This window comes from Corythoichthys intestinalis, chromosome 3 (assembly GCF_030265065.1).
Source record: "Corythoichthys intestinalis isolate RoL2023-P3 chromosome 3, ASM3026506v1, whole genome shotgun sequence".
NCBI lineage: Eukaryota > Metazoa > Chordata > Actinopteri > Syngnathiformes > Syngnathidae > Corythoichthys > Corythoichthys intestinalis.
Window position 1 is genome coordinate 34,168,268 of NC_080397.1, and position 20,815 is coordinate 34,189,082.

The 20,815-nt window shown below is 39.0% G+C and overlaps 1 protein-coding gene across 6 annotated transcripts; it reads left to right on the forward strand.

Moving 5' to 3' along the window:
- Positions 1-355: 355 nt before the first annotated feature.
- Positions 356-19,655, forward strand: asphd2 (aspartate beta-hydroxylase domain containing 2). 6 transcript variants are annotated; one of them, XM_057832372.1, is made up of 7 exons: positions 356-468; positions 589-669; positions 3,018-3,138; positions 3,276-3,398; positions 7,981-9,165; positions 12,514-12,627; positions 15,340-19,654. In XM_057832372.1, exons 5-7 carry the CDS (start codon positions 8,301-8,303, stop codon positions 15,468-15,470), a joined length of 1,110 nt encoding a protein of 369 aa, XP_057688355.1. In that variant the 5' UTR covers positions 356-468; positions 589-669; positions 3,018-3,138; positions 3,276-3,398; positions 7,981-8,300; the 3' UTR covers positions 15,471-19,654. The 6 variants fall into 6 exon arrangements, with proteins under 6 accessions (XP_057688355.1, XP_057688359.1, XP_057688360.1 ...); XM_057832374.1 differs by having other exon boundaries at positions 362-669; positions 15,340-15,507; positions 15,612-19,655; XM_057832376.1 differs by lacking the exons at positions 3,018-3,138; positions 3,276-3,398.
- Positions 19,656-20,815: the final 1,160 nt, after the last annotated feature.

Sequence of the window (20,815 nt, forward strand, 5' to 3'; positions counted from 1 at the left end):
AACACCGGCGAGCGTACCATATTCAATGGATGCCGATCTTGGCGAAAAGTATTGCCTAAGTAGCCTGATTTAGAATTCCCCTCAAGAATGATGGGAAACCAAAAACGCTCATTGTCAACTTATTATTATAAATATTCTTGTAAGTTAATTTTATTGCTCAAACTGCGTTTCGGGGTCATCAACATGTTGTGCCCCCCTAGCCCCAAAAGTCAAACTCCGCCTATATGGCCTAGAGTTGTTGAAAGTTTGTCTTTAATTTATACCCTTATTTGGCATTGTAGATCGTGCTCAAGAGCGACGAATAACATTTCTTTTGAAATCCTTAACCGGATGTAGTTACGTTCATTCCAATTCACTTCTTTAACACTGGATGTCTTTCCCAGTGAAGCTTTTATTTACGACAAAATTAGTATGTCTGCCTGCCGTTGGTCGCCCCTATAGACTCAGCGACTGACTTGCAAATTGTCGGTAGGGGGGCTATTATTTTATTTTCAACATAAGTTCTGTATTTTCCTGTTTGGGCTTTCGTCGCGCTCTTAGAAGAAAATTCTTTTTATGTTGCGTGATCTCCGTCTGTGTGCACTGCAGTGGTGCGCAGCTTGGTCTGAAGGAAACACCTGTGTGCCTTCTTTTCTGCTCTTCTGTGGTCACATTCTGAATGTTGAGCAGGTATGTGGATGCATTATTCAATATAGCTAGCATGCAATGGTTGGGGGGGTGATCGAGAAATGACTGACGCCTACACGACTTTTACGAGTGGATGTTGTGGCTTTTATGGTTTGGTTGCGTGTGCGTGTGTCATGCTGTGGTTTGATGCTACCACCCAGTTTTCCTCCAACGCCGTGGGTGGGTGTGTGGGGGCGTCTTGAAGCTGTCAGACCGGATGCGCGCGGAGGGGGAGGATTGATCACTGTAGGATTACCCCACCATTTTTGGTGAGGCATCTTGGTGGAGCTCTGATCACAGTTGACGCGGCACACGCCTGCAGGGTTTGGCTGTTGGCTTATGATCATCATCGATATTTTCATCCCCTAACAGAAATTACAGAAATGACTTCATCCGACAATTTCGTTCACGAAGAACATCTCTTTATGCAGTTCCTACTGAATTCCAATCATAAATGTGTGTAGGCATTTACTATGCTTATATAATGTTATTGTTTGGTAGCCTGGATGTGTGTGTACCAAGGGAAGAGATACCCAGGGAAACATTAGGCTTAAATGCAGCAAAGTGCCAATGACTCAACTGACCATTTGAATGGTTTGATTCAGCTGCTACTTAATTTAAAGTGTGTTAATTTTTTTAGGGTGTACAGCAGGGGTGTCCAAACTTTTTGCAAAGGGGGCGAGATTTGGTGGGGTAAAAATGTGGGGGGCCGACCTTGGCTGACGTCCTTAACGTAGAACAATATATTTAAGCAAATTTTAGCGAGCCATTCTGTGTGTCACATGCTTTCTCGCAACTAGCCTTTGTGGCGTTCTCTTTCGACTCTCGGGCTCTTGCGAAATACTGCTACTGTGAAATTAAACTAGCTTCAAGTTGCTTCAATTTCTCGCAGCGTATCTTCCCTGTAATCTTATCGTACATGTCAGTGTGTCTTGTTTGGTAATATCGCCTCACATTGAACTCTTTAAAAACAGCGACTGTCTCTGCAAATGAGGCAGACACAGTCGTTGAGTATTTTAGTGAAGAAATAGTCCAATTTCCACCTATCCTTGAATCGTCAGCCGTCATAGTCAACTTTCCTTTCTTTGTTGATTGTCGCCATTTTAGAAAATTGGAAATAAAGGGTCACACGAGGTAATGTTGCTTATAGTGCTGCTACCTTTTAGTGGGTAAATGAGGAGCAGCATTTAGTGTGTAAGCTACTTCATATGCTGGTAGCAGTACTGCTGACCAATTTATTAAGTCTGTGTGTGGGCCAGACATTATTGATTTGATGACAGAGGCTGGGGGCCAGATGAAATTTGACCATGGACCCCGGAACGGACTTTGGACATGCCTGGTGTACAGTAAGGAGAAGTATTTCAAGTTCTATGATTTTTATATCTACACACAGGCAGCATGATGACAGAGTGATATCGCATATGCCCAGGGGTGAAAGTGGCTAGAATTTGTTGCCGGAACTCCCTGACAAGAATGTCGACACAAAGCCAGATGTCTTAGTTTTTTTAGGTGGGAGGTTCAAACCTCTTAAAACTACAGAACTGCCCAAAAAAAAAAAAAAAAAAGGGGGGGGGTTACACATGCATTAGGATACTGCATTACACTTACTGTAACAGGGCATACATGAGAAACTGATTTTCATTAAAATTGTATTTTAAATTAACTTACATGAACAAAATAAGTATAAATGACTTACATTATGCGCAGTGAAATTGAATATATTTTTAAGATGACACAAACATTGTCTTTTTTTTTTTTTTTAATTGTAAGGGAATAAGTAGCCAAACATAGGTAAGTGAGTCCAAAGTGCACATAAACTATACTGCCAAATACAGTATATCACATACAGTCCCTGACAAAAGTCTGGTCGCTTATCCATTTTGTAGAAATAATTGCTAATAACCTGACTTTTAATTATTCAATTGGTTTCAGAAATGGCTCATATGAAAGCTAAGACCCTCCCAAATGATTTTTAATGTACAAAAATATATTTGTATCACTGAAAAAAGATTTATCCTTTGATGAAGACATAAAGGTCAAATTTTGGCTAGACAAAAGTTTTGTCGCCTACACAAAGTAGTATGAAAATTGAACAAAAAATGTACTTCAAATACAAAAATATGTTACATAACTTAAGCAAATTAAGTAGTGGTGCTGTGAGATCCAAATTTAATATTTTGTACGACTTCCATGGGCTTGAAGGATTGCATCCATGCAGTTCGGCAAGGATTCATACAATTTATTGATGAAGTCATCAGGAATATCAAAGAAAGCAGTCTTGCATGCCTCCTGAGAGTTCATCAACATTCTTAGGTTTCGTCTTCCATGCTTCCTCTTTCATCCTACCCCAGATATGCTCAATGATGTTCATGTCTGGTGACTGGGCTGGCCAGTCCTGGAGGATCTTGATTGAAGTATGCGATGAAGCACCATCCTGCAGCAGAATTTGTCCCTTTTTATGGTTAGGAATAGGTATGTCCCGGTTATCGGTTTCAAGGTTTACCGTGGTATGAAAACGTCACGGTTTCAAAACCACTAAAATTTTCCATCATACCGTTGTACGGTTTTCGCTATTTTACATGTTTTTTTTGCATATCTCAAAAATGCAGGCAGAACTGTTTTGGAGCGGCAGCGCGCACCCCTCCCTCTCCTGTGTGTGTCAGTGACGCTATTCTGCTAGACAGCTGGTGTTCAACACAGGCAAACCAAAAAAGAAGCACTCCAAACAAAAGGTGTACTTTTCTTGAATTTATGGAGGTTTCAAATCATGGTAACTGAAATATACGAACAATTTACAATAGTATTTTACATGTGTGAGTAGCTTCATTAGCACAAACACAACAGAATGTGAGGAAGTCATCATATCCATGAACACCATGAAAAAGTTTGCCAAAAACAAAACGCACACTTTCCTTTGAAATTCAAAATGCAAACTAAAAACTTACAAAGATGAATGTTAGCCTAGACTTAGCTAGGAGAGTAACTTCGCCGAGGTTATAAATCTCATGGCCACGAAGAACCAAGCTTGAATGAAGGGGGGAAAAAAAGGATAGCGTCAAAGATTGCTAATTGCGACAGATGATCGTGCCCTAAGCACAAATGCACGTTCGCTGGACAAGGAGGTCTCACTCCCAGTGTTTTAAAATGAACTTTACACAACAATATTTACATTTTTACTAACATATCAATTTTTTACTTATTAACTTATGAATTCTTTGTCTTTTTAACACAAAAGCATTACATGTAGACTAGAGTTGACACAGTGGCTGAAAATGGCGAAACTTGAGCTTTTGCCCCCTCATAAAAAAAAAAAAAAAGTCGTATTGTAAATATTTTTCAATTTTATTTAGAAGTGTTTTTACTTTTTTATAGCAATTAATTTTGTTCTTGCTCTAATCTTGAGCAACCTGAGCTGTGGCTGTGGGTAGTCTATAAGTTCCATTTAATTTTATTTAAAATATTTTTTTGTCTATTTATTTTAATATTATATTCATGTTCCAATTTGCGAATATTTTCTGAAAAATTAGTCTTTTTTTTTTTTTTTTTTTTAACCCATACCTCTCAAAATAACACATTTTGGAGCTATAATTGCGATACCGTGAAACCGCGGTATTTTTGCTCAAGATTATCATACCGTCAAAATCTCATACCGACACATGCCTAGTTAGGAATGTAAGAGGCAGCGAAGATCTCTCGCACAACCCCATACTGTATGTAACCCCAGACCATGATTTTGCCACCACCAAACTTTACTGTTTTCTGAGTCAATCTCGGATCCATGCGGGCTCCAGTAGGTCTCCTGCAATATTTGCGGCGACTGTGGTGTAATTCAATAAAAAAAAAATCCACCTTTTGCCACAAAACAGTGAGTGTAGAATTCATAATTACTGACAACTTGGAGTGTTAAATTAACCATAGAAACCATAAGTGGAGTCTAAGGGGGGGGGGGGGGGGCAGCCCCCCCCCCCCCCCCCGGTGGCCAAAAAGTGTCATTGCATGTAATTGACTTTCCCATATATATATATATATATTAGGGCTGTCAAACGATTAAAATTTTTTATCGAGTTAATTACAGCTTAAAAATTCATTAATCGTAATTAATCGCAATTAATCGCAATTCAAACCATCTATAAAATATGCCATATTTTTTTGTAAATTATATATATATTCTGTAAAATGTTGGAATGGAAAGATAAGACACAAGATGGATATATACATTCAACATACGGTACATAAGGACTGTAGTGGGCATTTCACTCTACTGTCATTTAAATCTGTCTATGCTGTCCTCACTCCGAAGCGTCTACTTTTTCCAAAGCTAGACAGCTAGTGTACGACGCCTTAATAATTCTTCTTCCTTTTTCATCTGATTTATTAATAAAATGGCCTCAAACTATTGTCCTCTTTAGACCGTCGTAAAACTACAAAATAAAAGTACACAAGCATTGCATTAGTAACAACGTTAGCTTAGCACGCTATACAGGTTCACTAAACATAAACAAAAAGCGTCTCATACAAAAAATATAACATTTCGCTTACTAACATAATATGTACATTCTTTACAACAACCATACTTACGGACAAATCTTGTCCAAGGATCATATAAGCACAACATTATCAGTCCGAGACGTCGTGCAGCCATAATGAACTGGTATGAAAACAATAAACCATGTCGCAAAGCGACCACAAGAGTTCGCTGTTGGACAGCATAAAAAGCCCTGCTGTAAAACTTACCAAAAGGCAGAATACTTTCCGAGCGGGACATGTGCGTTAATTGCGTCAAATATTTTAACGTGATTAATTTAAAAAATTAATTACCGCGCGTTAACGCAATAATTTTGACAGCCCTAATATATATATAAAAGTAGGGTTGTTCCGATCATGTTTTTTTGCTCCCGATCCGATCCCGATCGTTTTAGTTTGAGTATCTGCCGATCCAGATATTTCCCGATCCGATTGCTTTTTTTTTGCTCCCGATTCAATTCCAATCATTCCTGATAATTTTTCCCGATCATATACATTTTGGCAATGCATTAGGAAAAAAATGAATAAAACTCGGAAGAATATATACATTCAACATACAGTACATAAGTACTGTATTTGTTTATTACGACAATAAATCCTCAAGATGGCATTTACATTATTAACATTCTTTCTGTGAGAGGGATCCACGGATAGAAAGACTTGTGACTTTGTATATTGTGACTAAATATGGCCATCTAGTGTATTTGTTGAGCTTTCATTAAATGATACTGTAGCCATGCCCAAATGCATGATGGGAAGTGGAACCATGACTGTGCGTAGTGCTACCAATTGATATATCTTCTCTGCGTTGGGAAATAACATAAGGTGTTAAGAAAAAGATTAATTGCTACCTTGCTTCCCCACATAGCTTCCCATTATATTTCTAATTGAAGGGAGAGGGATTATGAGGCTTTAGTCAATTAAAAAAAGGTTCCAAAGGCTGCCAAAATTCACTCTACTCATTTTACGCTGCCATTTATCTCTCTATATAGGTAAAACGGCACCATTACAGATTGAGCGCGACAATGTGTGAGTGTGTTGTGCAGCGTTAAATATTTTAACGTGATACATTTTTTTAAAAGTTAATTACCGCCGTTATCAGGATAAATTTGATAACCCTACCTTAAGCCTAAACTAAAGACTCTGGATGAGTGTAACATATTATGCCTGTAACGTTAAATACAATTAGAAAACGATTTAATTAAAAAATATACAGTATATACATTAATAAATGGCATGGCCGATATTTTTTTGCCGATTCCGATACTTTGAAAATGACCTGATCGGACCCGATCGATCGGGACATCTCTATATAAAAGTTGTAAAGCAAGAAAACAACAAAAATGAATGAAATGAACAAAAAAATATATTTTATAATGGGTCAAAATTATTTTTCGAACAGATCTTGTGACTAGCACCTTAGACGGTCATTTGCAATGCATATTATTTTCCCCCCAAAAAAATAAAAATAGGGGAGGGCGATTTTACTTTTCAAATGATTTTTTTTTCTTTGATTGAAATTTTTTTTTTTTTTAAATGAATCCACTTTTTTGGGGATTGAATGATTTAGACACAAATGTCCTACCCATAATATGACACAAACACAAAAAGGATTGCTAAAATAAAAAAAAAACTTTTTTAATGAAAAATTAAGTGTCCAAATGCCAATTTTTCTGTCTCAAATATTTTTTCGCATTCAAAAACTTTTTTTCTATGATTGAAATGTTTCTTTTTTGGATTAAAGTATTTCTCTTTTGGAAATATATATTTTTTTGTATTAAGCAACTTATTTTTTGATTGAATAATAAAGACACAAATGTCCTAGCCAAAATGATGCCCAAACATGAAACAACATTACCTCAATCAAAAAAGTTGCTTCAATCACAAAAAAAATTGACTTAAAAAAAAATTCAAATAAAAATATCTTTCAAATGCATATTTTTGCATTCAAACACAGTTTTTTAATTGAAGTTACTTTTTTTTAATTGAACATATATATTTTGATCAAAGCAACTTTTTTTTGGATTGAAGCAACTTTTTTTTTTTTTTTTTTTTGATCGAATAATGAAGACACAAATCTACCTCCATATGGCTCCGCCCAGTGGATACAATTTTTGACTGAGGTAACTACATTGGCACGACACCGGTATGCATACCATATTCAAATGATGATGATCTTGGCGAAAAGTATAGCTGTCCTGACAGCAGCCTGATTTAGAATTCCCCTCAAGAACGATGGGAAACAAAATAGTGCTCATTTTCAGCTTATTATTATAAATATCCTGTAAGTTAATTTTACTGCTGACACTGTGTTTCGGGGTCATCAACATGTTGTGCCCCCTCTGCCCCAAAAGTCCAACTCCGCCTATGAAAGAAACATGTTTTGGGAAAGTAAAAGGAAGATGGAAAACCTACACAAGAAACAAAACACAGGAATGCCAATGTGCTGTTTCATCTCTCTGTATATTCCTACAAGTAAATAGATTGTGTTCTCTGTCATTGGCTGGCAACCACTGTGGGATGGACAAGTGGCCCTAATGAAGCCAAGCGCTATAGAAACTAAATATATGGTAGATTAATTGTCTGGTGTTTATTTTGAAAGGTGAAAGGTGATTCATTCTGTGAACAATTACAGATTCCATATTAGATCCATGCTCACTTCCTCGCAAAACGTTCATGGTTTGCCTGGTTGGAAAGAAGGGCACACATATACAATAGTTTGATATCTGTACCTTGTGCCCAATGAAGCCTCTTTCTAAATCCTCTTTCTCTTCTGTCCATTTTTTTCAGAGAGCACATATCCTCAAGGCGAGGCGTCTGTCTTCAATTACGTGATAAAACGGGAGCAGGAGCAGCGCAATCACCATGAGCCTGAAAGCATGCACGGAGAGAGAGTCCCTCTTTGCCAAGAGCTGAAATGTTAGGATTCGAGGCCGTTGGTGTCAGATTAAATCAGCAGACTGTTTACATTCAAGACTGTCGCATTAGGAGCTGCTTGACACAAGACCCTTTGTGTGGTTTGATGCTGCTCCCAATCCAGACAAAGACTTGCTAACTCTTATCAGCATCTCCATTCCTCTGTGAGATTCAGCCTTGTGTCGCAAGCCCAGATGGAGTGGTCACTAGAGAGCGTGAGGGAGATGGTGGCCGGAGGGATGCAGTCTGTAAGAGAGTGTGAGACTTGTGCTTGTGCCACTGTGGGGTGTGTCGTGCTGCTGTTCTTGTGGTATTGCTACAGGGTTGGCCGTGATCATAGCTCGAGTCCGTTGCGAGGAAGGTATCTGACTGGGCCCGGCAGGATCGGAGGGGTGGTAGGGGGCTTCATTGGCTCAGACTGTCGTAATAGGGGCAAAGGGAAGTCCGGCTCCATGTTAGAAGACCAGAACGGCTTTGCTTTTTGCCAGTCGTCAGAGTGTTTCCGCTGCACCAGTGCTGGAGAAAGTCTAAACCAGAGGCTTTATCACAGCCTACAGGAATACGCCAAACGCTACACCTGGTCCGGTATGGGCAGGGTGCACAAAGGAGTTCGTGACCAAGGGCGGTACCTTAACAGCAGGCCCACCATCCAGCGGCCTGAAGTCTTTTTCCTCCCCGACTTACCATCAGCTCCATTCTTCTCCAGGGAAATTCAAAGACATGATGTGGAACTCCTGGAGCAGAGCTTCCCCACCCTTCTTGCTGAGTTTGAGAGCATCTACAATCAACCTCCAGCCCGCAGTGGATCTCCCCTACCTCCGGGATGGAAAGCTAACAACACACCTCGTGGCCAGTGGTGGACCTACTACCTGGTCAACCAAGGAACTCCTCTGGTACTTAACGTCAGGAGGTGTCCACGGGCATGGAGGGTGCTGGGCCAGCTGCGTACATTCATCGCCAATAACGTGTTCGGAAACGCCTGCTTCTCCGTGCTTTCGCCGGGAGCTCTAATTACAGAACATTATGGGCCAACAAACGTGCGGCTGCGCTGCCACCTGGGTAAGAACGTCAATCGGGTGAACAAAACACATTCAGGCAGACGTGCAATGTTGACTCGCTTTATAACCGCAGCAAACATTTCAGATGGAGGCGCTAAGTAGGTGACAGAAGAAATTTTATTTTATTTTTTCTCTGGTGCGGTTTTATATTCTAGTGTAATAATAAACTATAGTCATTAGACATCTATTTCTTAAACAATTGAGTCACTCCACCGAATTAAGTACGAAATATATTTAGGATGGAATTCAGATCCCTGCAGCTTTCTGGTATCCTGTCCCTCATTCAGGGCTCTGTGAAATCTACTGCTATTGTATTTACTTTCTCAAGGTACGATAACATGATTGTAGCCGCTCCTGATCTGTAAAGCTAAGCTCACACTGCAGTACGTGAGGCCTAATTCAAATTTTTTGTTAATTCCGATTTTTTTGTGTGTTCATATTCTAAAAACAAATGTGACTTTTAGGTGAACGGATTGCGTCGTTCAAGTGAACGGATTGCCTCGTTCAAGTGACACGCATGCACATACAACATCTCACGTGTCGCAGTGTGTTAATGGAAGTAAATATGGTGCCTACGGCAGTTCTCAGTCATCTTACTTTTTGGGGAATTTAGAGGATTTTGTGCTACTAGAGTCAAAGTTTTCTCAACCTGATAGCATCACTTGTGGCATCAAGAGGTAAAAGGTGTTTTCTGCATCTTTGCCCCCCATTGCTCATCCATGGCTGTCATTTCAGCCGTGGTGCAGTTGGTAGCTCGAGGTGTCCTGGGACCGAAGGGTCAGAGGTTTGATTCCTGGCTGCAACTGCCCACTGTTGAAGTGCCCTTGGGCAAGGCACTGAACCCTAATTTGCCCCCAATGGGTTGGCAGCGCCTTGCATGGCAGCAGCACCATTGGTGTGTGAATGTGCGCTTTGGGCATGCTAAAAACATATAGATAAATGCGCAATATACAGTGCCCTCCATAATTATTGGATTTATAATAATTATGTGTTTTCTAGCTTCTAATATTTATTTTTTCTAAATAATATGGGACCTTAATGGAAAAAAAGAGGAAAAATCCAACCTTCAATATAAGTGCATTTATTCAGTGGGGGAAAAATCCCACTTAAAGAAATACTTATTTGACATCAAATAATGTGTGTCACAATTATTAGCACCCCTGGTGTTAATACTTTGTACAACCCCTTTTTGCCGACAAAACAGCTCCTAATCTTCTCCTACAATGTTTCACAAGATGGGAAAAGACAGAAAGAGGGATCTTCAGCCATTCCTCTTTGCAGAATCTCTCTAAATCATCCAGAGACCTGGGTCCTCTCCCACAGGTTTTCAATGGGGTTGAGGTCTGGGGACTGAGATGGCCATGGGAGGAGCTTGATTTTGTGTCTGGTGAACCATTTCTTTGTAGATTTGGCCATATGTTTAGGGTCATTGTCTTGCTGAAAGACCCAGTGACGACCTATCTTCAGCTTTCGGGCATAGGGCAACAGATTTTGATTTAAAATGTCCTGGTATTTCAAAGCATTCATGATGCCATGCACCCTAACAAGGTTCCCAGGGCCTTTGGAAGCGAAACAGCCCCACAGCATCACTGACCCACCCCCATACTTCGCAGTGAGGTGCTTTTCAGCATGCGCATCTTTCATGGCACGCCAGACCCACTTAGAGTATTTGTTGCCAAAAAGCTCAATCTTGGTCTCATACAAAAATACACACGGTCCCAGTTGAAGCCTCAATACCGCTTGGCGAACTCCAGACGTTTTGCGTTTATGATTGTGAGTGAGGAAAGGTTTTCTTCGTGCATGCCTCCCAAAAGAGCTTGTTGGCAGGTAGACAGCACCTAATACCCACTGTGAAGTATGGGGGTGGGTTAGTGATGCTGTGGGGCTGTTTCGCTTCCAAAGGCCCTGGGAGCCTTGTTAGGGTGCATGGCATCATGAATGCGTTGAAATACCAGGACATTCTAAATCAAAATCTGTTGCCCTCTGCCCGAAAGCTGAAGATGGGTCGTCACTGGGTCTTTCAGCAAGACAATGACCCTAAACATATGGCCAAATCTACACAGAAATGGTTCACCAGACACAAAATCAAGCTCTTCCCATGGCCATCTCAGTCCCCAGACCTCAACCTCTTTGAAAACCTGTGGGGTGAGCTGTAGAGGAGAGTACAGAGGAGAGGACTCAGGTCTCTGGATGATTTAGAGAGATTCTGCAAAGAAAAATGGCTGAAGATCCCTTTTTCTGTCTTTTCCCATCTGGTGAAACATTATAGGAGAAGATTAGGTGCTGTTTTGTTGGCAAATGGGGGTTGTACAAAGTATTAACACCAGGGGTGCTAATAATTGTGACACATGTTATTTGGTGTCAAATAATTATTTCTTTATGTGGGATTTTTTCCCCACTGAATAAATGCACTTGTATTGAAGGTTGTATTTTTCTTTTTTTTCCATTAAGGTCCCATATTATTTAGAAAAAAAATATTAGAAGCTAAAAAACACATAATTATTATAAATCTAATCATTATGGAGGGCACTGTAAGTACTCTCCATTTACCATTTGTTTTGCCCAATAGTGGTGACATTTTGTGCCTGTTGATTATGTGTAGCTTAGATGAGTTTTAATGCAGTAGATCAGTGGTCCCCAACCTTTTTTGCACCAAAGATCGGTGTGAAGTGAGCCTTTTTTCACGGATTAGCAATGTGGGACAGAAAATCACAGTAAATATAGAATAAAACGACGGTGCTGAAAACAAACATTAAGTGCAAGGAAAATTTAACCATAAGATGAAACCTTTTTTTTAACAGCGGCCTCTCCCAAAACTTGACGGCAAATATTCTTGGTCGCAGGCATAATGAGTTGTTCTCCAATAGTGAAAGGTTTTTTGTCTTTAGCAATAGGGTGCACCACGAGGTATGATTCTCTCAGTGCATTTGTTTTTGTTGCCTTGTTTGCTAGCTTTTAGCCACATATTATGCAGAATGGACTTGGTTGTAGGCTTCTCTTCTGGCTCAGAAAATAGCCTTTTCCTTGTTAAAAAGCTGTTCAAAGATGTCTGTTTTTAAGTAATCTACGTGTGGGTTTATTATTTCCAGGAATAAATTACATAGGCGCATGCCTATGTCATTTTTGAGAAGCTTTTCACACTGCTTGAAAAAATAAGTTAATGGCAAATAAATCTAAATTGACCTATAATGGGAAAGTTGCCTAATTTAATCAGTTTGGTCAGGCAGGAAAACAACAAAAAATATACTAGTACAATAATAGAAAATACTTCACAACACGTTTAGTTTTTTTATAATTGCCTTTGGACTTTTTTTAAAGTGATGAATTTATGCCTTTTTTTTGCTGACAGGTCTCCGGGTGCCGCCCTCCTGTGAGCTTGTCGTTGGTGGAGAGCCGCAGTGCTGGTCTGAGGGGAGCTGTCTGCTTTTTGATGACTCTTTCCTCCACAGGGCTTTTCACGAGGGTAAGAAGGTCGTGAGATTAGGAATGCACCAAAAATTCAGTGGCTGAAAAATTTCAACCAAAGTGTGACTGAAAATGTGGTTTCGGTCCAAAACTTATATTTTTCACCGAAATCACAATACCGAAACCGGAAGTTGGCTTGGCGCAAGCCTAAAAGATCGGTAGCGTGCTCTTCTCTGAGTGGCCTCAAGCGGTGAATGAGAACGTACTACTGGCTCGGGGCAGCCATTTGCTTGTACAGTGGAAGAGCACCTGTGACATTGACTTCCCACCTTAAGAGCTCTCTTCTTGAGCAGCTAATTCAGGGCTACCAGATTATCTATTCAGCATTGGCAACTTTTATTTTGCTCTCGTGAGTCGATTGGGTGTAGAACTAAAGTGGAGGGTTCAATGACTACTCCATAAATAGAATATTAAAATTATCCTGTCAAATACCATCCGGACATGCAAATAAAAGTGACAGAAGACCAAAATATAACACAAATAGTGAAAAGGGGGTGTCTGTGAACCCATAGCAGAATATTATTAGCATTTTGAACATGCTTTTTACTAGATATGTCCCAATCCAATATTTGGATCAGATCGGACCCTGATATGGGCAAAAAAATGCGCATCGGTATCGGATCGGCCGACACGGAAAAATTCCGATCCAGACTTCCAATCCAGTTTTTTTTTTTTTTTTTTTCAAGTCCGGTCCGGGTTTTCCAGCGCACCGATTTACATAATCCATTCCAGTTTTTGCTTCGATTTCCCTAAAATCTGGTCCGTATTTTACGGCACACCTTCAACACACTACATTACAGTTGCCCAATTTACCGAGAGACTTTATCGGTAAAAATGTCAGCTGTGTGGGATTATTTCACCTTAAAGGATGACAAAGACGAAGAGGCAGAGCGCAACATATGCCACAATAAAGTCAAGCGTGGTGGTAAAGCTTTAAGAAGTTTAAATTCAACCAACCTAATCAAGCATTTAGTGAAATACCACCACAAACAATATAAGGAGTTTGTTAAGAAAACCGAAGACAAAAAGAAAGGTCCTACGCAACTAACACTGTTAGAAACTTTTGCTATGCGTGACAAACTGGCACTCGACAGTCCCAAAGCCCAGGGAATAACGAGTCATTGCCGAAGAATTCATTCTGGATGACGAGCCATTATCTCTCGTGAGTAAAGACCCACCATCCAACACTTAGAACCACGGTACAACATGCCCAGCCGTCATTACATCGTTGAGCGATTCGGCCGTGGAAGATTCGAGAACGATTCACAAACATCCAAATTCCGATATTTGAAATATGTCAAGTAAAGCGGAACTAATACACAGCGCAGTCTTCGGGACGCAATGAGAAACGGACCGCATTGCGTCCTGAGAGTAAACATCATGCTTGTCATAGACCCGGGTAATGCCAGTGCTCAACTCACGGCTTTAGCTCAACTCATGCCGCTGGATAAAAAACACAAGAATACCTGACTGCTGCTGACAGCCGCTACAAACTACGTCAACATCGTTTAACTGTAGATAATAGAATCATATGTATATAAAACTAGATGCAAAATGACAGACTTGACGGCGTTAGCAACATTGAAGTATGGAAAACTAGATGCGTTCGTAAACGGCCGCCATCTTAAAGCAGGAGACTTCCCTAGTAGGCTGTTGTGAACCTTCCAAGCAAACCTAATTAACTTTTTATCTAAAATACTCCTAAATTGGCAAAATCATGACTTGAATCTATCTTCAAAACAGTTTGAAAACTTTCACATGTCGAAAGTAGACAGAAGGGAAATTATGGAATAACGGGAGCGATTTTAACAACTTTAACAGTTGATTCGCAAAATTAAATGAATTGAATGTAGTTTAAAGCTGCTGATACAGAATGGGGACTTGAGTATTTTATTTACTGTTTTAAAATGTTAACTTGATCCTGAAATAGTCGTTTATTTAAACCTGAGAGGCTTTTTATACAATTATTCTAACTAATGCACAAAACATTAAAAGTATCTAATAGCTTGGGGGGGGGGGGGTTGTGGGATTTTCCACTGAGGTTGTTTGTGTGTTTTGCTTTTTTAAGACGGTTTACAATATTATTTGCACGTTTTACTGACTGACTATGCCATTTCTGTTTGTTATTTATAATGTTTTGTGTTTGTCACTGAATAAACAGGTCAGTTTCGTGTTACCAACCGTTGTGTGTTATTCAAACTCACCTAATTCAGCTGGCTAGTTGTTATCAAGAGTACTAAAACTCTTTTCAACATGAGTCTGACAACTAAGTAAGGAGGCTAAATAACTTTAAACTTTAACACATGCTCAGATAGGCCGGTATCGGGATCGGATCGGAAGTGCAAAACAATATCGGTATTGGATCAGAAGTGCAAAAACCTGGATCGGGACATCCCTACTTTTTACTCAACATTGCATCAAGTTAAACGTTTAATTTTGTGTTTAATCCTATTTTATGTTGTGCATTCTTTAATTGTCTATACCAAATTAATATTATCAAATTATTATTTTTGTCATGTTTATTAATTCATTTTTTTAATCTAAATAATAATTGGCTGGATTGTGTTGAATTTTCTTTTCGGTGCATCTCTACTTAAACTGTGATCGTTTATCTTGATCACCTTAAAATAGAACATAACATGAAGTCTAATTGAAAAGTAGCAACTAAATGGTTTGAGATTACTTTCTGTCTCTTGTGTTTCTTTTGTAGGAAATGCAGAGGATGGTGTCAGGGTGGTCTTCATGGTGGACCTATGGCATCCTAATGTCGCCGCAGCTGAGAGGCAAGCCTTAGACTATATTTTCACTCCAGGCCGGCTAGAGGAGAAGGAAGGAAAATAGCTGACTATATGTAAAGAATCATGTCCAAGCACAAGAGGTAGAAGTTGTGTATGTCTGCTGGACTTCAAAATATGTTCCTTTGTTTTCTAAATCAGCTCTCACATACACTGTGTGCTTCACATTATTTCTCCTATCTTGCAGAGATCATCTGAGAAACTGAAGAAATATTGGTTGAATATCTGTTTTAAACAACTGCATAAAGCAGCTCATTTTCAAATATTTACAGTGAGGCTTTAATCTGTCAAAATATACGATCAAATACATTTGAATGCTCAACTGTATATTTTGACATTTGATATTTAACTGATATAATCACTCTTGCACCAGTGATTTCAAGTGCTGACTTTGGTCACATCAATCCATAAATATGTTTGATAACAGGGGTCTTACATCAGCCATTACATGAATGTTTACAGAGATATTGCAGCTGAGGTCATAACTCCTGCAACTGTTGTTGCCTATTTTGCCCAAATTCCTCACCTGCTTGTACAAGACATGGTTGAATAAGCACATTTTTTGTTAGATTGTATGAATCAAACTGTGCATATAAAATGGAGGTGAATCATTTTTGTTAAATTTGCTAAATTATGGTAATTTGGTTGTATTTGATATTACATTTGTATTGTAAATATGTAGGACTTCAGTGAAAAAGTTGGAAAAATAGTCTGAAGTGTTTTGGAATAATGGTCTTCAGTGCTTGTAACTATCGTGTCGTCTTGAGTTTATTAATACGCCAGTCCAAACACTGCTGATTGCACTTGATTCATTCTGTAAAATACTCATGAAGATTGCTAGACTACTTTTGAAGGATATTTTATTTATTTTATGTTATGCATGAAATGCTAACTTCCAATAATACAGTATGTTTGTGTAACTTTAATCCATACTTGGAGCTGATATAAAAAAGTTTACATTTACTATGCTGAAAGACACAAATGCTTTTTTTGTCTCACTGACTTAAAATCAGTCTGAACGTCCCTGTTTTCGGTGTCCAGGAGATCAACATACTTTGGTCTGTAATGTATCAACTCATAAACAAGATTGTACACTGTGTCACGTTCCCAAATGAAACCATTATAGTACTCTACCGATATGGGGTGAATGGCCACTCTGCCAGTAATAATCTATTAATATAAATCTGAAAAACATTACGATTTGAAAATGCACAATGGAACAAAGACAAGTACTTTAATTTTTGAAGACATGCCCAGTGGTCTGATAAAAGTAAAAGTGTCTGGAAATAATGAGAATCATTACATTTGGTGGGAAAGTAGAGGAAGTTTGAAAGCCTGAGACCGCCATCCGAACTATAAGCTAAAGAGATGTCCGTTAACTTTTTAACAAGTAACCGATATCCCAATATTGTCCAAAGCCAAAAATCCGATACCGATACAGTGAGGAGCAGAAGTATTTGAACTCCTTGTGATTTTGAAAGTTCACCCACTTAAGAAAATTGGTAGAGGTCTGAAATTCCAATCATAGATGCATTTCCACTCAGAGACATGATCTGAAAAAAATCCAGAAATCACATCGTATGTTGTTGGTTTTTTAAAATAATTTATTTGTAATTTACTGGGGTACTTAAGTATTTGTACTCCTGAGAATTAGCAATAATTATGACACTCAGAGTTGTCAGCCTACCTTAAAAGTCCACCTTTACCCCATGAGTAACCACCCACCCCTCACCAGTTTGAACTCATTATTGTCACCTGTGCAACCAACAGTCAGTCATAATCCAACTGATACCATTGGCAAGACCAGAGAGCTTTCAAGGGGGACCAGAGAAAAAAAAATGTTGGAAAGCAGCTTGGTCAGAATAAATCAACAGTTGCAGCAATCGTTAGAAAATGGAAAAGCTAAACATGACTGATAGTCTACCTTGGGCTGGGGCTCCATGTAAAATCTCTCCTCGTGGGGCATCAATCATGATGAAAAAAGTGAGGGCTCAGTCTAGAACTACACGGCAGGAGCTGGTCAATGAACTGAAGAGCGCTGGATGCATAGTTTCAAAGGCTACTGTCAGTAGAACACTACGGTGCAATGGTTTAAAATCATGCATTGCTCAGAAGGTTCCCCTGTTGAAGCCAGTACATTTGAAGGCCCGTCTAAAGTTTGCAAGGGACCATCTGAATGATGCAGAGGGGTCATGGGAGAAAGTCATGTGGTCAGATGAGACCAAAGTAGAACTTTTTGGAGCAAACTTTACCCATCGTGTGTGGAGGAAGAACAAGGATGAGTACAATTCCAAGATCACCATCCGTACTGTGAAGTATGGGGGTGGAAACCTCATGCTTTGGGGCTACTTTTCGGCAATGGGACAGGAAGACTGTACAGTATAAAGCGGAGGATGAATGGTGAAATACATCTACAGATTTTTAGCCACAATCTCCTTCCCCCAGTCAAAGCCTTGAAGATGAATCGTGGCTGTATCTTCCATCATCACAATGATCCGAAGTACACAGCCAAGCTGACCAAGGAGTGGCTGCATAAAAAGCATATCAAGATTCTGGAGTGGCGTAGCCAGTCTCTAGACCTCAATCCAATAGAAAATCTTTGGATAGAGCTGAAACTTCCAAAAAACCCCTGTTTCCATATGTGAAAACTTGGTGAAGAACTACAGAAAGTGTCTGAACTCTGTAATTGCAAACAAAGGCTTCTGCACAAATTATTAGCACTGATTTTTCAGGGTTACAGATACTTATTAACCCCAGTAAATTACAAATAAATGATTGAAAAATCATACAATGTGAGTTCCAGATTTTTTTAGATTATATCTCTATAAATGAAAATGTATCCATGATTGAAATTTCAGACCTCTACCTGTTTTCTAAGTGGGTGAACTTGCAAAATCACAAGGGGTGCAAATACTGTACTTCTGCTCCTCACTGTATTTGCGGTCATGGATTTAACATATTATGGCTAATTATATGCTGATCCCCTACTGGATGCTTTAATAATAATGCTCATATAACAAATCCCAAGCATCTTAGTTTGGAGGCATTTATTGGTTAAAAGGCATAACTGCTGTGCTAAACTGTGACCAGCCCTTGTACAAAGGCAGAAGGCTTCACCATTCACTTTGAAGGCGACGTGCATATTGGGCCAAAACCAATAATGAAAAACCGATGTACTCAATACTATTCGATATGATTTTTAAATGCTTTGATTGGCCAATATTATCAGCTACCCGATAATATCGGACAACTCTAGTAAAATTTGTGCGTGGCAGCAACAGGTTATAGGGTTAAAGTGCAGACACACTTTACCAATTAGGTGACATAATGAAAACGTGTTTAACAAAATCCTCTCGTTATTCTAGCATTTACTAAATAGAAATGAATTTGGTAATCCTAATTGACCTACAACAGGAAATGTATTTTTTATGTGAGACAGTAAGGGGGCGTTTCAACCATATGTACATCATACCTTATATGTGCTGTTTAAAAGGGCCTATTTTTTTGCACATGAAGAGTAATCTAAAACGGCTTTGTGTTGTTTGCTGTCTAACACTGATGTTTACAAAAGTCTAAGAACAAGGGCACTCACATTGAGCTGTCTGTTTTTAAATGTTGATATATGGATGGTGGTCGTCAACATTATAAAGAAGAGCATAATTATTAAAGTTTATTGTGTAGATTTCATGGTGGAACAACATTGTGTTTACATTTGGATTAGGGACAGTAATCTATGGGATACTGCGACCTCTGCTGTTTAAATTGATAATTACAGGACACTGGTGCCTACTGCTGTTGCCATCGACGTGGCAATGAGCTGCAGAGAGAAACTATTTAAAGGACTTTGACATGTTGAGGAGATGAGATTTTGTAACGTTATAGTGCTGCAGTCTGAGCTTTCTGGCAGACATAGCAGGTGTTGAGTAATGCATGTGTGAGTAGGACAGTGACAGTGCCTTCAAAAGTCTTTCCAAACAACTTTTGAAATTGATTATGTCTTATGATATCTATGTGTGGTGAGTATTAGCCAACAACAAGTTTGGTGGGAATATCAACCATCTGTAAACCATCAATGTTGTTTTTTACGCAGTTCTATTTCAAATATTCCTGATATATTGCTTCCTTGTGTCAATTTTCAACAGTGTTTCTGTACATTTAATAAATGGTCAAGAGCATTGCTGTATTAATGAAGCAGTTGTCATTTCTTTATTTAAAAGTCACATTATTTACATATTTGAAACCCCAGTGAGGGGAATTAAATCTCATTACAAACAATGACTTTTTTTTTCTTTCATATTTATACATTGCTGTTTCTGCAAACTGCCTTGTGATTGACTGGAAACCAATCCACAGGTATACCAAAACCTAAGTCAATTGAAATAGGATCCAGCTCACTAACCCTAAAGAGGAGACGTTATAAAAAAGAAGGGAAGAACGCAACCATACTATTAATGAATTCGCAGCAACAATGCATGCTGATCATTTCATAAAAACGCCCACCTTTTCTATATTGTCTATGATCTATTCTGCATGAGTTCAGCAACACTTTTAAAGGGTTCATGTGTTTTTTCCTACTCTTCAAATGTCTAGGTATTTCGTAGCATACAGTAAGTGAATAAACTGAAAGTGCATGACGTAATTATTTCATTGGCTTGATTAAACATAACTGGCCTAATAATAGAACGCATAGATTACAATGAATCAAGGGCGTAGGTGTGGTCTCAACATTGGTAGGGACGATATAACAGCATGAGCTGTATGTACACTTTTTGCTCGGGATGGGACAATAATAAAACCAAACAGATTGGGTGAACAAGGGTTAGGGCTACGTTTCTCACAAATATGAACCTAATTAATTGATATGCTAAATCGGGGTGCTCATTACGTCAATCACGAACGTCCACTCGATTCCAAAGCTAGTGTGGGTAGCTCACGGCACCCCCCCTATTTTATTTTTATTTTTAGGTTAATTATGATTATGTTGTGTGTGTGTCTTGCTCACGTTTTACTGTTTCTATAGTTTCCAGCAAAGTTCGCTACATTTCTCACAGTTTAATTAACGTTAACAGTAGAAATCACAAACAACAGGACACTTGTCTCAAAACAGATTCCTGCTGGAGTTTTGCAGGTTAGTAAATTCACAGTTTAATGTTACGCTAACTCTGATGCAGGTCGAACTTTCAGTAGCGAAATTAGTGGTGTGTTTCCCCTCCTCCACAACATTGGCGTCCTTTTAAATTACTTACAGTGGCTGCTACTGGACGAAAAAAACTTCTAATCTCACTCCTCTTGGAAGGAGGCGGAGGAGGCGGCATGTTGTCGGTAATTGTTCGCAAGGGGTAACTATAAGTTTGAACATAATGAAAATAATTGCTTAATAAATGGTCAATT

Coding starts and splice junctions, on each gene's coding strand:
- asphd2 (XM_057832372.1), top strand. CDS start 8,301: ATGGAGTGGTCACTAGAGAGCGTGAGGGAGATGGTGGCCGGAGGGATG. Junction 9,166..12,513: donor GCGGCTGCGCTGCCACCTGG/GTAAGAACGTCA, acceptor TTTTGCTGACAG/GTCTCCGGGTGCCGCCCTCC. Junction 12,628..15,339: donor CCACAGGGCTTTTCACGAGG/GTAAGAAGGTCG, acceptor TTTCTTTTGTAG/GAAATGCAGAGGATGGTGTC.